The 15,286-nt window shown below is 56.8% G+C and overlaps 5 protein-coding genes across 5 annotated transcripts; 3 read left to right on the top strand and 2 right to left on the bottom strand.

Annotated features, from left to right (window-relative positions):
• Positions 1 to 244: 244 nt before the first annotated feature.
• Positions 245 to 3,030, top strand: BCV69DRAFT_281262 (hypothetical protein). The gene is made up of 5 exons (XM_025491922.1): positions 245 to 1,171; positions 1,241 to 1,757; positions 1,833 to 2,192; positions 2,270 to 2,431; positions 2,517 to 3,030. The coding sequence occupies exons 1-5, from the start codon at positions 324 to 326 to the stop codon at positions 2,784 to 2,786; spliced, it is 2,157 nt and encodes a 718-aa protein (XP_025349416.1). The 5' UTR covers positions 245 to 323; the 3' UTR covers positions 2,787 to 3,030.
• Positions 3,031 to 3,873: 843 nt separating this feature from the next.
• BCV69DRAFT_281261 (hypothetical protein) lies at positions 3,874 to 6,180 on the top strand (the record flags this gene model as incomplete). The annotated part of the gene is made up of 1 exon (XM_025491921.1): positions 3,874 to 6,180. A coding segment is annotated over exon 1 (2,000 nt), but the record flags the coding sequence as incomplete, so codon positions are not given.
• Positions 6,181 to 6,207: 27 nt separating this feature from the next.
• BCV69DRAFT_281260 (hypothetical protein) lies at positions 6,208 to 8,036 on the bottom strand. The gene is made up of 4 exons (XM_025491920.1): positions 7,881 to 8,036; positions 7,557 to 7,770; positions 6,795 to 7,465; positions 6,208 to 6,707 (listed from the first exon to the last, which is right to left on the bottom strand). Exons 1-4 carry the CDS (start codon positions 7,929 to 7,931, stop codon positions 6,432 to 6,434), a joined length of 1,212 nt encoding a protein of 403 aa, XP_025349414.1. The 5' UTR covers positions 7,932 to 8,036; the 3' UTR covers positions 6,208 to 6,431.
• Positions 8,037 to 8,246: 210 nt separating this feature from the next.
• BCV69DRAFT_292762 (hypothetical protein) lies at positions 8,247 to 11,314 on the top strand (the record flags this gene model as incomplete). The annotated part of the gene is made up of 2 exons (XM_025493811.1): positions 8,247 to 11,240; positions 11,267 to 11,314. The coding sequence occupies 2 exons, from the start codon at positions 8,247 to 8,249 to the stop codon at positions 11,312 to 11,314; spliced, it is 3,042 nt and encodes a 1,013-aa protein (XP_025349413.1).
• A 331-nt stretch (positions 11,315 to 11,645) lies between these two features.
• BCV69DRAFT_245927 (aspartate kinase) lies at positions 11,646 to 13,707 on the bottom strand (the record flags this gene model as incomplete). Its single annotated transcript, XM_025490181.1, has 3 exons — positions 11,646 to 11,775; positions 11,881 to 13,091; positions 13,186 to 13,707. 3 exons carry the CDS (start codon positions 13,705 to 13,707, stop codon positions 11,646 to 11,648), a joined length of 1,863 nt encoding a protein of 620 aa, XP_025349412.1.
• Positions 13,708 to 15,286: the final 1,579 nt, after the last annotated feature.

Below are 15,286 nucleotides of genomic sequence, written 5' to 3'. Positions count from 1 at the left end.
AAGGGGGAAAAACAGAAGAGGCGCACAAGGCCCACGTCGCCCACCACCGCGCGTGGCTGCCGTGTCAAGCCAACGCACGCCTGCCTGCCTGCCTTGCCGCTTGGGGCCCACACGCGGAAAGACACAGGCGGGGGCCTGAGCGCCTGCAGGCTTCCCGCCGACGCACACCTTCCTCGCACCGTACCGACACCAGCACCAGCACATCGTCCTCTTCTTCATCAACCTGTTGTGGCACTCGGCGTGGACTCATGACGGCAGGAGAGAAGGCTACCCAATCTACATTATCATCAGTACTCGCCTTTGAGGCGTAGTCATTATTCACTATGGCGTCCATGCATCGTCTTGTCGCTGTCCTCGCCATAAGCGCGGCTGTGCTATGCCCCTCCACCTTGGCTTCGCTACTAGGGCAAACCGAACAGCATGTCTTCTCCACCCCGGACGTAGAGAGCTCAGCGTCTTCGAGATACCCCTGGACGAGCCTCTCACATGCTGGCTTGTCGATCAATTCGCCGCCTGGCGATCGGTACTACGGCCCACGTTACCTTACGCTCACCACTCTTTCGCAAGCCGAGTTGGACCCTTCGACGGCCCTTTTGCACTTCGGCCAGGTCCATACAAGGGGCTGGAATGAGGTGATGAAGCATTGTGGACAACCAGGCGGTATCGAGAGCTGCGAAAAGGCTGATCTGCTCGCAGCGACCAAAGGCCTGCGCAAAAGTCGAGCCTGCAAGCCGGTCAAGGCGGCCGTGGATGGCAGGGCGGTCTTTGACCCCGAGGCTTCTGGTTGCGAGCCGCTCCGAGAGCTCTGGAAGCACACCGCTATCCAACAGAGCCTACAGAAGGAAGATGAGTTGCTGAGCTTCACTGCACACCTCGAGATCAAGCATCTTCCAAGTTCGCTTCGCAACGGTACCCACGTGGATACCTTTTGGCTGGCTCACTTTCTCACTGGTCAGAGAGCAGCTTGGCCACTGAGCAACGACCTCTGGTTCAAGAAAGAGAAACGTTTCGATGTGAATGTAGAAAGGGATGAGGGAGAAGATGAGAGATGGCAAAATGGTACATCATCGAACAAGGTCGCAGGGCTGATGCAGGATCCCTACCTACCTCGGGCCACAAATCCGAAGAATGGCGATGCAATGAACGGGGTGGACACGACGGAAGCGAGATGGTAAGTGTAGACTATGCGATCGTGATTCAATTATCGCAGGCTGACTGTTTATTACCATTCCCTCAACAGGAACCTTGGCATCTCCCTTCGACTACCTCCACCTCCTCCCTCCAATGGGTCACGTTCATTCCTTCTCCCCGTTCATGCTCCGGTCGGGGGCCAAGTGATATCGTCGTCCCTCTATCGGCGCCGGAATGCTCCTTCTGGCGCCAACGACGAGCAAGGCTGGGTAATATCCATAAGAGACGAGTGGTCCTTCGTTTGGCACCTCTTTGGCATCAGTCCCTACCATCAGAACGTCTATGAGGGTCAGGTCATCCCCAAGGGCTACATCGTCGGACATGTCTCGTCGAAGCCTCTCGAATCCAAGCGACCTTTGGATCAAGATCCTCCTGTAGATCCGCCTGAAAAGCCACCCGGCGGTGACGGCAACCCGCTGTACCCTTACAGGTTCCGCGAGCTGCGGATTGGTGTGGCCAGACCTGGAAGAGGCTGGAGAGATTGGAGAGACGCATATGACAATGGCTGGACATGGTATGATCCGCTGAGGTTCCTGGGGGGCGATGGCAAGGCGGATGGCCAGCAGGTATGTGGAGCATGAGGGGGTGATCTGAAGCTCGCATGCTGACCTCCCATCATCTCCTCTCTCGTCCCCAAACAGAGACCGCCAACCATCTTCGACCCGCCTACAATCTTCTTCTCGCGGCCGTCTCCTTACCCGCCCGCGCCGCCATCTATCTTTGCGTCTGCTTCGACCCTCACGGCTTCAGGTGAACGCTCGCCTACCCTCTCGGGCGACGTGGAGATTATCATTGGTCTCAAAGCCTTTGCCAACCCTCTCCAGCTCGCGCCAGGAGAAGAGGGTCGGGCAGGTGCTACAAAGCTGGATCCGCTTACGGTCTCAAAGGTGGAGTGGGGAGTGAGGAAAGTCAAGGCCGGTATCAGGAGTCAACCAGATACCGGTAGCGATTGTGGAGGGCTGGGAGAAGAGGACTGGAGGTTGGCCTTTGACCATGATCGGGTGAGTGGAGAGACAAGGTCCCCAATCCGCATCCTGTACTCTGCACTGACACTCGGCGTGCTTTGCCCCGGTTACAGATACCACACAGATGGCCGACAGCTGCCTCGGTTCTTAGCAAGGCCTCACAGTTCGACAACGTCGATCCCACCTCAGATCTCTGGAACTACGTCGTTCCAGCCTTCACCACAGGCAATTACGCTTGGACGAGGAAGAAGTACGGCAGTCAGTGGGACTGGAAGGTACGTTTGCTCGGCACACCGCAGATGCTGGTGCTGCTGTACCGCAAAGCTGACATTGTGCTCGCCCTTTCTCTCTTGTCTACAGGCTCGCTACCTCTTCTACCCACTCACCCGCACGATCCTGACCACAAATGCTCCTCTTTCCTCCTCCTCTGCTACTGGTGTCAACATCACCTCAATCGCCCCACATGGATCTTGGAACACACGATTGGAGGCTCCCCCTGTACCTCGTAGGGGTGCGGTGCTATCTGCGTCGCAGGAGAGTGGTCCTGGAGAGTACATTCTCGCGGTGAGGGCTTATGATGCTTGGGGCGGGAGAGTGTGTGCCAAGACGAGGGTTTGGCTGCAGAATTGATGCGCAGGGAGGAGACGGGAAGCTTGTTCATAGCCATATCCTATCAGATCAGCAATGCCAAGGATTCTAAAACTTGATTTGTGAGGAGGTTTCGCTGCTGCTGATCAGCGGTGACGTGTCAGAGGCGGACAGTAGGAGCGTCCTGCTCCGTCGCGACTCTTGCTTCTTCCTCGTCGTATATACTAGAGTATCCTCCTGGCAAGCCTCCACTACCTGTCTGTCCTCCAGTTCCACTCCAGAAGCCTCCCAACCCACCAGCTGTAACACCAGCAGCAGCCGAGCCCCATCCCCCTCCTCCTCCCATCCCCCGCCCTGCACCACCCGCAATGTATCCCTCATCCCTAACCACATTCGCCATCAATCCCGCACTAGCCATCTTGAGAATTGAATTCGCCCCTACACAAGCGATGACTATCGTTCTGGCAATGTCCGTCTTGTAAAAGAGCCAGAAAAGGTCCATTGGTATCGAGGAGCCCCAGAGGAAGAGGATGTGCGGCGTGAGAGAGGTCAGAGAGGGGTGAGTAGAGATTAGGCCTGCTAAGGAGAGGGGGAGGGAGTAGGAAGGATGACGTGAGAAGAAGGAGGGGATGAGAGAGAGGACCTGCGGAGGGGAAGGCCAGCCAGGGTGTGAGTTTGCTACCTGGTGGTCCACCCAGATTTCACGAGTGCGCTGGGGTCACTCACGCAGTGAGCTACCATGAGGGCTTCTAAGTCGATGGCTTGCACGCTGGGTGGTAACCGCTCCAAGATCTGGATAGGCAGCAGCATAAGCGCCGGAGGGTAGAAGCTGGCCGACGACATTGTAAAGGGAAAGGACGGAGAAGTATGTTGGTAAGAGTCTCTCTCGAGGAGAACCTTGCAGCGAAGCGAAGTGTTACTTTCTGCAAGCCACGGGCACATTGGGGCTGAGGTTCCGATCCGATCCCTCTGTCGGTGCAGTCAATCACGCGTGGGTGCGGGGTAATGTGGGTCCGCGCAATGTGGCTCGTGCTGAGCATGCGACTGATTAGCCACCAATTGAGTTGAGCACAGGGCAGCCCTCAGTCACGCTTAGACGAGACGCACACGGTCACGCCGCCCCGCCAGCCATCCATTCACGCCCACCTTACGCAGAGGCAAATATCATTCAATCTTGACTTGCTTCATCCATCTCCCTCGTCTTGACGATCATCGTCTCTCCTCCTTCGTAGACGATGTGCTACTCACATCCACTCTACCCGCCCTCTGACAACCAGCACGCAGCATCCGAAGCCATCCGTAGAAGGGACAGCTCTACCCGCTCCGTACCTCCGCCCACCACTTCCCTCCGTCCACCGGGCTATCAGCAGAGCACCCATCCTGGCAGCGAGACATCCTCGTCTTCTTCGACGACTCGACAGCACTCCGAAGCAAGGCGACTACGAATCGACGTACCCGCATACGTAGCAGTAGGACTCATGGGCGGTACTGCTTATCTCATCGTGCGTGCTCGCCACAGGACTGCTGCTCGGCTGGCCACACTGCAGTCAGCTAGGGACAAGGCGGTAGGTCAAACGCTGGGGTGGAAGCATGCCTACCTCGCTCGAGAGAGACTTCCTGCTGCTACTGGAAGTGGCTTTCATGGTCGACGTCAGAACTTTGAGCCACGTCGGTCTCATCGGGATTGGCATACGCAGCCTAGAAATCCGCCTGGAGGGTTCATCGATCCTCGCACAGCTGAGGCGGCCAGGCGGGAAGAAAGGCAGGCACTCGACGGGCCACCTCTCTTTGAAAATCTTGCCGACACCGCCCGTAGATTCTGGGGTCTTGCGACAGGGAGGAGTCTCGAGCCATCCGAATCTACCGGTGAGCGTCACGACAAGTCGAAATCGGAAGTGCAGAGTGGCACTGCGAAAGGATGGCAGTGGTCCTGGGGCACCGGGACATGCCAGCCGCAGGCGTCGCGCCAGGCTTCAACTCCTGCTGAACGATGGCGACGAGCGTTTGGAGCTGGGGCGACTAATTCTCAGACTGATCACTCCGGCTGGGAAGCCATCGTTAGGCAAAAGACGCTAGAGAAGGCAATGGAAGCTGCTCGGTCTTCGACACCTACTTCTGCACCTTTGAGCTCGTTGAACGAAGCTAAGGACGCTGGTGATGTGCAGCCCACCAGGAAAAAGATGGACACATCAAAGCAGGCATCGCAGAGGAAGATTCTAGTGGATGATGCATTCCACGATGAGCTGGACAGTAACTTCCTGCGGCGACACATCGACAAGACCAAAGCCTCTACCATTTCTCCCTCAGTCCCATCCGCCGTGCCTCGGCAAGAGAGCAAGAGCAAAAGGGATCCCGAAAGCGGTACCGGCAAAGGTCAACACTTCTCAATGGACAATCTCTTTCTAGAGTATCAGCTGGAGGACGCGGCCATAGAAGGGCGCGAAGCTCGTGAGAGGATGCAGAAGAAGCTCGAGGCGAGCAAGAGGAGCAGCATCGGAGGCACTGCATCCAAGGAGGCGGGCGCAGTCGAGCATGGGGAGGAGGACCTCCGCGAAGCTCGACTTGCCGATCCCACCTTGTACGGAAATGACCAAGACGCAATCGTCGACGAGCTTGCCTCTGAGCTCTTCAATTCCTCTCCTTCAGCCCTCCATAGCACAAGGGAGCCGCTTCAGTCTCGATCTCCGCCTCAGGCAGCAGCCGTAGCAGAAGAAGAAGAGGGCGCACCTGCGGCGCCTACGACGAGTCTCTGGGAAGCGGCACTAGAGTATGCAGAAGAGGAAGGAGCTGCGGTGCGTCGCAGGCGGGAGATGGAGCATCGCCACCGTCAAGAGCGTCTGGAGCGGACCAACTCGGGCATGGGTGCGAGCATGAGTAGTGATGCAACCCCGAGGAGGATGGTGCTAGAGCCAGAGGATCTGGATGAGGCACTTGTACTGCATGAACTTGCACAGGGGCAGGGTCAGGGGAAAGGGCAGGGGAGTGAGCACGAGGACGTGTCGACAGGCGAGAGGTCGCACGTCGAGGGAGCAAATCCCTCTTTCCTTGTCCCTGAAGAGCAGCTCAGCTCCTCCTCTTCGACCTCCTCGCCCTCGCCCTCGCCTTCGCCTTCTAGCAGTAGGCTCGCGGCGCTGGAAGCTCGAGTGGACCTGGCTAATGCTGAGCTCCGCTTGGTGCGCTCCCAGATGGCTCGGCTGCAGAGGAGGCTTGCTTCTGCTTTGGAGGAGCGGAGTGAGTGAGGTGTGGGAGGTAAGTCAAGGCGTGAGGTGTCAGACTTGAGGTGGGTGGTATGGTAGTGGGATTGCAGATGGTTGCAGAGATGGGCGTGGAGAGGGACGATGTATTCTACACTTGTTGTTGTTGTCTGTCTTCTCTATCACATGAGACTGTATGAAGACCTCATTGGCATTCGCAATTCACCTCTCGTTCACACATACATACAGTACAGTCCGTGATGCGACTTGTTGAGTAGAGTGCAAGGCTGGATGCATTGATAATGATGGGGTGGTGGTGGTGCAGGACCGTGTATGCTCTGGAACAGGAGGGAAAAGGGGGAAAGAACAAGACTGGGGAGCGTAGGGAAGGGGAAGGGGAAGGGGACAAGGATGGGGATGGGGAAAAGGGGGACGAGAGGGCTGGGGAAGCTAAGAATGGGACAGGGACGTAACAGACGTGCCAATGAGCCCCTCATGTCTTCCCGCCTCCGCCATCACCATCACCATTAACGCTCAATTTTCCCACGTCCTTTTCCAAACCTGCCACGCTCGAACCTCTGCGAGAAGAAGCCGCTACAGAGCCGTTGCCGTTGGCATCACCATCCTCTTCGCCATCGGCAGTGCCAGTGGTGGACTTGCCACCGTTCTCGTCTTCGTCTTCGTCGCCGCTCCAGGCTTGACGCTCCTCTTCCTCTTCTTCTTGGCGGGCTTGTTCCCAGCCGGATTTGAGGTACTTGGACATGTCGAACTGCAAGGAGGGACAGGACCAGGAGAAATTTGGGTCAGGGCTGTGTGATCTCTGACTATGCGAGCCACGTAATCTAGTGATACTCACGGCATTGCCATCGTCCTCGTCGTCTTCATCGTCATCAACCAATGTACCCAATGTGAACATGTCTCGTCCACTGAGACCATTGGCCTTGTTGGCAGCTGCCTGTGCCTCCTTCTTCTTCTTTGCCAGCTCCTCCTCTGCCACCTTCTTGTCCACTCGGTCTTGCTTCCACTTGGCAAACGACTCGACTGTGACTGGGGTGAGCTGAGTGCCCAACTTGTGACGCTCCGTCTCGAGGAACTCCTCTAGAGAAATCTCTGAGGCCTTTGCCAGCTCATCAAGCTCCTTCTTTTGCGACTTGAGAACGAAGCCAGGAGGCAACCTGTGCTTGTACATGCACTTCTCTCCTCCATTCGGACACTCCCAGAACCATCCGTACTTTCCATCCTCGACGGCTTGCAAAAAGAACTTGCAGACCTTGTCTGTTGTAGACTTTGGGTTTCCATGCTTGGACAGAATGACACTGTCGAGCTTTGCCAAGTCCCACTTGTCCATGGTGTCCTTCTTCTTCTCATCGTCGGCTCCACCTTCTCCTTCCTCTCCTTCACGCATGTCGGTGTAGATGTCCTTCTTGTCCGTCTTCCTGCCTGGCTCATTCGAGTGGGCAAATTTGCACTTGGAGCCCTTTTCACATCGTCCGGCCTTCCAGTATGCACAGACATACATCTTGGGGTCTGAGGGGTGTAGGATATGAAGGAGAAGGGATCAGTCTCCTCCACTACAGCTCGACCTTGATATCGACTTTGACTCGGTCTGCCTACTCACCAGCTCCAAAGGGCACCTTTGGCTGTACGATTGCAAAGAGCTCTCCTTCAATCTTTCTCCTCTTCTCTGCCTCCTCCTTTAGCCTCCTCTCCTCTTCCTTCTTCCGGGCCTTTGCCTGTGCCTCTCTGTCCATTCCGGCCTGGGATTGCTGCTGCTGGATGATCTTGACCTGCTTCTGAGCTGCTCCTCCCTTCTTGTTCTTCATACCAAAGGTCTATTAGGTAGCGCAGAGGTACAGCTACGTCAGTACAGATGTTTCTCGTCACTCATTTCCGTCCACACCCCAGCCTTCGGGTGGCCACAGAAGCCACTATGCCCACTCACCTTGTCCACGCTGGCCTTTGAGCCGGCTCCTCCGGCCTTCTTCGGCGGCATGTTGGGCGAATTCGTATGTGTGCGACGGAGGAGGTGAAGTCAAGGGAGATGGCCGTGGCAAGGATGGCAAGGTTGATGTGATCCTCCAATTGGTGGTGAGCCAAGGTGAGTGAGTGAGTGAATGAGGGCCTCTACGGGACGAGGCGCTTCTGGCCGTCGCGCAGCGCAGTGCCTCTCCACCCGAAGACAAAAAAGTCAGGCAGGAATTTCAACCAGGCACGACGTCGTACGAGCGGAAGCACGACAGACGCAGAGCATAGAGGGTACACCATTCCCCCACCATCTCCATCATCACCACGGATACCACGCAGGTCCATGCTACGAAGACTAGCGCTGCCTACCAGCAGACGGCAGTCACTACAGCATGACCAACACATAGTCAGCCTCGCCGCCAACGCTTCCTCTGTCCGCCAAGCCCACCACGCACGCTTCACCCCCAATGCTGCAAAGAAGAGGCGAGCAGCTCGGCCCCTGGCTGCATGGAAGATCAGAGAAAAGGAGCTCAGATCAGAGCTCACCTTTCTTGAGTCTCAGGCAGATGAGTTGCAGAAGAGGAACAAGGCAAAGGAGGCCACAAAGGATCTGCCCGAGCTGGACGAAGCCAGCCTGGATGAAATCTACCAGGGCGTCAAAGCAGGCGACCCAGTCCCTCCGGAAGAGCTCAAACTGCTAGAGTCCCACCAACGAAAGTCTACCGAGAGGTATGCTCGAATCGTCCAAAACGCAAGGAAGCTGCTCCCGGCGTCTGCCCAGCAGCAGGAAAGTCTCCCTCCCCGCACCTTTGCGGAGCGGATGAAGGAGAGACTTATGGCCCTCTCTGCTCGCTTAGAGACGATGCAGCAACAAGCCCTCGTAGAAGGGGCTCCGTCGAGTTCAGCTGCCACTGGAGCCCTAGCTCAATGGAAGGACAGGACGGGCCAGCTCAAGCAATCCCTGGAAGCATTGACTGCCGAGGCCGAAAGCCCTGAGGGAGAGGAAGCAGCAGGGACCGGGGAGATGGAGGATGACCAATACAGACACTTTGAGACTGTAGGGCTGCGCTCTGTAGCTCGTGCACCAGATGGGGAGGACCAGTCTGGGTCAAGCGAGGTGGCTCAATCCAATGCTCCTCAAGAACAGCTCACATCGACAGAGGAGCTGGTAGGCAAATTGGTGACCTTTCTCGAGGCTGCCGAAGGCTCGAGCTCTGAAAGGCATGCCATCGTCTCCACTATACACCAAAAGGACTGGGTAGCTCTCGGACTCGCTTGCGCTGAGCAACGTGATGCTGAGCTGCTCAGGAGGACATTAGAAGCCATCGAGCAATTGGCTGCCGAAGAGCTCATATCACGAGACAGTCTCGATGCATTCTACAACTCCGTGGCCGACGCTTTCGCAGAGCAGGGCGATTCTACGACTTGCGAAGCCATCGTGCAGCACCTGGTCAGCTCGGGTCGGGCGCCTACGTCCTTCACACATCATGCACTCGTTAAAGCCTATCTTCGATCCCCTAATGATCGCCTCTCACAAGCGCTGTCACTCATTCATCATTTGGAGCTCACGCCCACACCACCCTCACAAGCCACGTACTCGATGACCATATCTCATCTCCTCTCATCGAGTAGCGAAGAGCTCAGAGATGAGGTGTGGGGCGTCTGGTACAGAATGAGGTTGAATGCCCACCCCGTCCCAGATGCCGTAGTCTGGGGCAACATGCTTCGAGCTTGTGCTCTAGGCACCAGCCCCGGTCGCGACTCTGCACCAGAACATCTTGAGCAGCACAGGAGCTCGAAGAAGGTCCCCACCATGCGAGAATTGAGAAGGCAGGATGCGTCTGTATCTCAGAGAGAGACTGCACTGGATCTCTTCCGCGAGATGACAGTTGTACACGGCATCCGGCCGACGCCAGTCTGCTACAACAATCTCATCCTGGCTTGTTGCAGAAGCGCCGACGAGGGCGCTTACCTTGATGGATTCAGGTTGTTGAGTGAGATGATCACTCTCGGCCAAGAGACGGGAATCTCCAGCTACGAGCCGGACCGAGCGACATTCTATGCTTTGCTGGAAGGCTGTAGACGAGGCAAAGATGTGCTTCGTGCCAGATGGGTCTTGGCGGAGATGATTCGTAGCTCCGCACCCCTATGGTCAAGCCCTGCCTCTTCGGAAGCTTTGACTTGGGAAGAGAGGGCTAGATTGGAGGCACGTATGCCGGATGCCAAGATCTTGTCGCAGCTCTTCTACACATATACGGGCTGGAGACCCACTCCGGTCGCCGTTAAGGCCAAGACTGCAGAGAAGGTCCGATCAGCGCAAGGGACACGGAAGGCTACCAGCGCAGACGTTCAGGACAGTGACTCCTCGAATCAGGCTCTATCACAGGTCGACCTCGACGAAGCAGCATCTGAATTCTCATCGAGACCTCCTGCTACCTCTACAGAAGTGGTTCGAGAAGTCAGAGGTCTCTTGGCACGAGTGATCGCGGACCGCGTCTCCCCAGGCATGCTGCCCATAGGGCCAATGTCGTCCGTTGAGATCTCCACACGTCTCCTCAATGCTTACCTCGCAGTGCTCAAGACGCACGCTCCTAGAAGCGAGTGTGCTGCCTATCTCGGCTCTGCGGTCCGATCGGATCAAACGCAAGATCCGCCTCGACCCTCCCTGTTCGAGCAATTAGGCTTGACGCCCTGTGGTCATACTTGGCTGCACGTAATGGAGGCCTGCACTCGCTCGGGCAAGTCCCCCTACACGCGCTCTCTGGGAGACTGGGCGTGGACTCAATGGCGCTCCATGGAGGATGAGGCCCTTGCACACGGCTCCGTATCGGAGTCCATGGGTACGGACAAGCGCAACAGGGAGCGCATCTGGGCCGAGCGGATCCGCTTTCTCTGCACCTGGGGCCAACTCGACGAAGCTATGGCCACCCTAAGAGACTTTGCTAGACTGTACCCTCCCATGCCCAAGCCTGCGCCGCTGCCCAAGGCGAGAAGGAAGATGCCCTTTTTTGATTTCAAGGCGGTGCTAGAGACGATTGAGAGGGCGCAATATGCTAGTGGGAAGGGCCAGTCGCTCCTCGAGGCAAGGCCGGAGCAACCTCAGCTCACTAGCCAAGCGAGCGAGGCGGAGGAAGTGGCTACACCGAGCGCCGCAGGCAGTTCCACCTCCATTTCAGAATCAGACTCTGCCTCTACCTCTGCCTCTACGACTACTCCTTCCACCACCTCCCCTCCCCGCTGGTCCTCTTCACATCGAGATCGACCCCCCAGCTTGAAGTTCTACGACCTGAACCTCCTTCACCAGCGTCTTCTCGAAGCCGGAGATCGCTCTGCCGACGTGGCCTATGTGGGATGGTTGTGTAGGGTTTGGGAAAGTACACAGTCTGTTGGTTGGAGGAAAAAGTATGTTGATACTGGAACTGGGAAGGGGGAAGTGGGAAAGGTGGGGGAGGAAGAGGGGAAAGAGGAGAAGGTGGATGAGGAGGGGAGTGTGCAGCAGCAGATGGGAGAAGTAGCAGTGGAAATGCCTGTCTTGACGGATGAAAGGGATGGGAAGGAGTCAGTAGAGCGGCTGAGCGCATCTGGCTAAGCGGCACGAGGTGGGAGCACCAGGAATGCAATCGAAGACATCACAACTCTTCTCCCCTCTCCTCTGGTCAAATGTGTGGTGAGATGGATAATCTAACTCGATGCTCTATTGATATGAGGATGATGATGATGATGATGATGCTGCTATGAGGTTTTACACGAAGCTTCTCCCAAAGTTGCCGCTCTCGGCGTTACTTGGCTTGATTGGTGTCACTTCTAGCACCGAGTAGTGGATGAGGTTGAGCGCTTTGAGTGCTGATTTGGCATGAATGACGCAAGAGATGCTGAAAAGGAAAGGAAAGGAAGGGAGTGTGATTGATTGAGGGCAGTAAGGTTAGTGCTGCTGCTCACTTGGGAAAAAAATAGAGCTCTCGCACCAACAAACTCACTTGATCTCATTAGCGCCCTGGCTGATCATCTCAATGTTGATTCCTCCCTCTGCAAGTGTGGTGAACATCTTCCCAGCCACACCGACCATATGTCTCATCTGTCTCCCCACCAGACTCAAAATTGCCATCTCACGCAATACACTGACGGTGCCTACAACGCCCAGCTCGCTGCAGATTGCATCGAGTGTTCGGGTAGGTCGACGGAGCGAGGTGGCCGAGATGGCCATGGAGACGTGCACTTCCGAGGTAGAGATCAGGTCCACTGCCACGCCATGTCGGTCGAGTGTGGAGAAGATGCGGGAGAAAAAGGAGTGAGAGATGGTCTTGCGGTTGGAGTGAACATTGAGAACCATGACGTCCTCCTTGATGGTGACTGCCGTTGGCAACCTGCGTTGAGGCAGAGGTCCATTGGCATTCGCGGAAAGAGCGTTGAGGGTATTGGCATCGAAGCCAGGGTATGCGCTGGACATGCCCCACGGTGGGAAGGCGCCTGGAGTGTTGGCACCGCTTGCAGCAGGGGTCTGAGGCTGCGTAACGTGTCCTTCGACCAAGTGATCTTTCTCTCCCTCTTCGGCATCGGGCAGGATGACCGTCCCAGAACCACCAGGGTTCTCTACGTTCTTGATCCTGATGGGAACCCTCTTTCTGATCGCTTGCTCCATGGTGAAGGGATGGATGACCTCACTGCCGTAATAGGTCAGCTCTGCCGCTTCCTCTGGCGAAATGGAAGGGATGAGCCGAGCAGTGGAGACCTTTCTCGGATCAGCAGTGAATACGCCGTCCACCTCCTTCCAGATCTGAAGTTCGGAAGCAGCCAAGCCGACGGCGCAGAGGGCGGCGCATAGATCCGTGTATCCTCGCCCGACCTGTGACAGCAGAGAGCCCGGAACAGCTCCAAAGTAGCCTGTCACAACAGGGACGCCCTTTGCGGCGCGACACTTCTCGCCCATGCGTTCTGCGAGCAGATCGTAGAAGTGCTGGTCCAGCAGGGCTTCGCCATCAACTGCTGCCTGATTGCCGATACTACCGCCTGCTCTCCGGCGTCGAGATGATGCCTCGTCAAGGAAAGCGGCATCAATGACGGACTCCATGCCTACCAGCTCGGCAGGGATGCCCAGATCCTGCAGGGCGGCACAGACAAGTCGGCAGGATAGGCGCTCGCCGAGCGAGAGGATGATGTCCTTAGACCGGGGCGAAATCTCCTCAATGATCTGAAGATGACATGAACGGGGGCGAAAGCGACAGGAACCGCATCAGAGCTGTCTTCAGGAGCGCCAACCATCGCCGAGGGTCATCCTTACTCACCTTTGCTGCCTGCAGAAACTGGCGCAACCTCTCACAATCTGCCCGAACATCTGACTCGAGCCTCTGCCTGAGCTCCAGATCCTTCTTTACGGCAATGTCGACTGCTTTGAGATGCTCTTCCAGCAGGACCTCGACAGTCTCCTCGAATGCCAGCTTGGCAGGCAACGAGGCGGTGGAAGAGGAAGAGGATGAACTCCGGTTGCTGCTGTTGCTGAATCTGCTGTTGTTCCACTCTGCCGACATGCGAAGGTTCAGGGCTGAAGCGCTCAGATCGGCATCTGTACCGTTGTCCGGCTCCAGAGCCTGCGTCGCTGCGGTCAAGAGGAGGTTGGTTGTGCCCTTTGCCTTGGTCGAGCCCGAGCGGGCGGAACAGACGAGTGCAATTCGCAGTCTCCGCCCGTCAGTGGCAGCAGCGGCTGCAGACAGGTATGATGGAACGATCTGCGAGGTGATGGCAGGCAAGAATTTGCCCACTGAAGTCCCGCCGTACTTCTGTACAATCCATTGCTCTGGCTGCAGCATCTGGGAAGAGGTTGGTGAGGGCGTGGAGGACGAGGCGGCAGAAGGCACCCGCTGCAGCGTGGGTCTGTGTGAAGAAGAAGCGGGGACAGGGCGAGTGGAGAGGAACGAGTCTTGCGTGGGAGTCGACATCTGCCCACGTCAGAGGTGAGGGTCAAGGTTGTGAGCGGCGAAGAGGAGTAAGGGAGAAGAACGAGGAAAAGGACAAGGAGAGTAACACTTTTGTCGTCGGTACGAAGAATTGCCCTTTGCTGCTGCTGCTTGACTCGTTCGCTGCAAAAGTGCAGACGCCCGCCCGCCTTTGCTCTCTCCCTGCTTGACTCCTTTCCGCTTGGCCCCCTTCCGTCGTGTTTTGCGCGCGACGCTGCACCCAGGCCAGGCCAAGCCAGCCTCGGGCTCGGACTGCACTCACGCCCACGCCACGCACCCCGCTCAGGGTTGGAACAAGTGACGTACTCGGGAGCGCAATCGTCCCCACCGCCACCCTACCAGGAGCAGGGTACACCAAGTAGCTCAACATACTAGAGGACGACTACCACTCACCCTCTCACTCACCTACTTGCTCACTACCTCGACGCCCATCTGGCCATCTCGCGCCGACCCAAGTCCTCTCGTCTCGCCTCGCCCGGCCCCGGCGACTTTCTCGGGCCCGGCCATCTCTCTCTGCCCCACTCCCTGTCGGCGAATCAATCAGCTCCTGCCCTGCAGCCAGCCATCTGCATTGACACCCGCCGGCCCCCTGGCCAGACTCGACTCGACCAGAACTTTGTCTCATTCCCCCACGCACCTCGCACCGGCATTCGTCTCAATAGGGTTCCTGACAAGGATAGATCGCCTCTATCAACCGCCCTTCTGCATCGTTCGTCCCCCCCAAGCTCGCATACATACGACATACGGCATAGCAACACCATCACAATCACCGTCAAGACTTCCTGTATCGCGCCACCTCATTCTCACTTCGTCTATGCTACAATTCCGAAACACTGCCACCAGATAATAACCTCACATAACTTTCAATTCACATTGGCAAATGTTAGCAATATCGAGCTCACTCCAGATCGCTTGAAGCGGCATATCCTATCCAAAACATCCGCCAAGGAACAAACGCTCGCCCCACAGGCGTCTCATCACAAGTCTTCCATCCTGGCTCTTCCTCCCTTTCGCTCTCGCTCCCAGTCGCTCTCAAAGACCAAAGTACTGAATACGCATCGCACTGGTCAACGTCTGTAGCTATATCCTTCACGATTCGCCTGCGTCACCGACAAGTCTTGCCTGTGCCACCTTCCTGCACACTACGCGTCCTCGATTCCACTCCCACACAATCTCGCGCTCCGCTGCTTGCCAGTAGCAGCTTCGCCCGCCCCGCCTTCATCTGCCGACTGATTATCTGTCCGGCAAGTAGCATCAAGAAGCCAGAGAGCGTCTAGTACGCCTTTGGTGTGTTCAGCTGCGAGCTGGGAAAGCCACAAGATGCAGTCAAATTCCGGAAGCTCCAAACTTTCAGGCGAGCCCAGCAGCAAGAGCGACATTTCCGGAAATGACATTTCAATGGGGACCCACACCGGCAGCATCACAGATATTG

This window comes from Pseudomicrostroma glucosiphilum (assembly GCF_003144135.1).
Source record: "Pseudomicrostroma glucosiphilum strain MCA 4718 unplaced genomic scaffold BCV69scaffold_3, whole genome shotgun sequence".
NCBI lineage: Eukaryota > Fungi > Basidiomycota > Exobasidiomycetes > Microstromatales > Microstromataceae > Microstroma > Microstroma glucosiphilum.
This window is presented reverse-complemented; position numbering and strand designations above follow the sequence as displayed.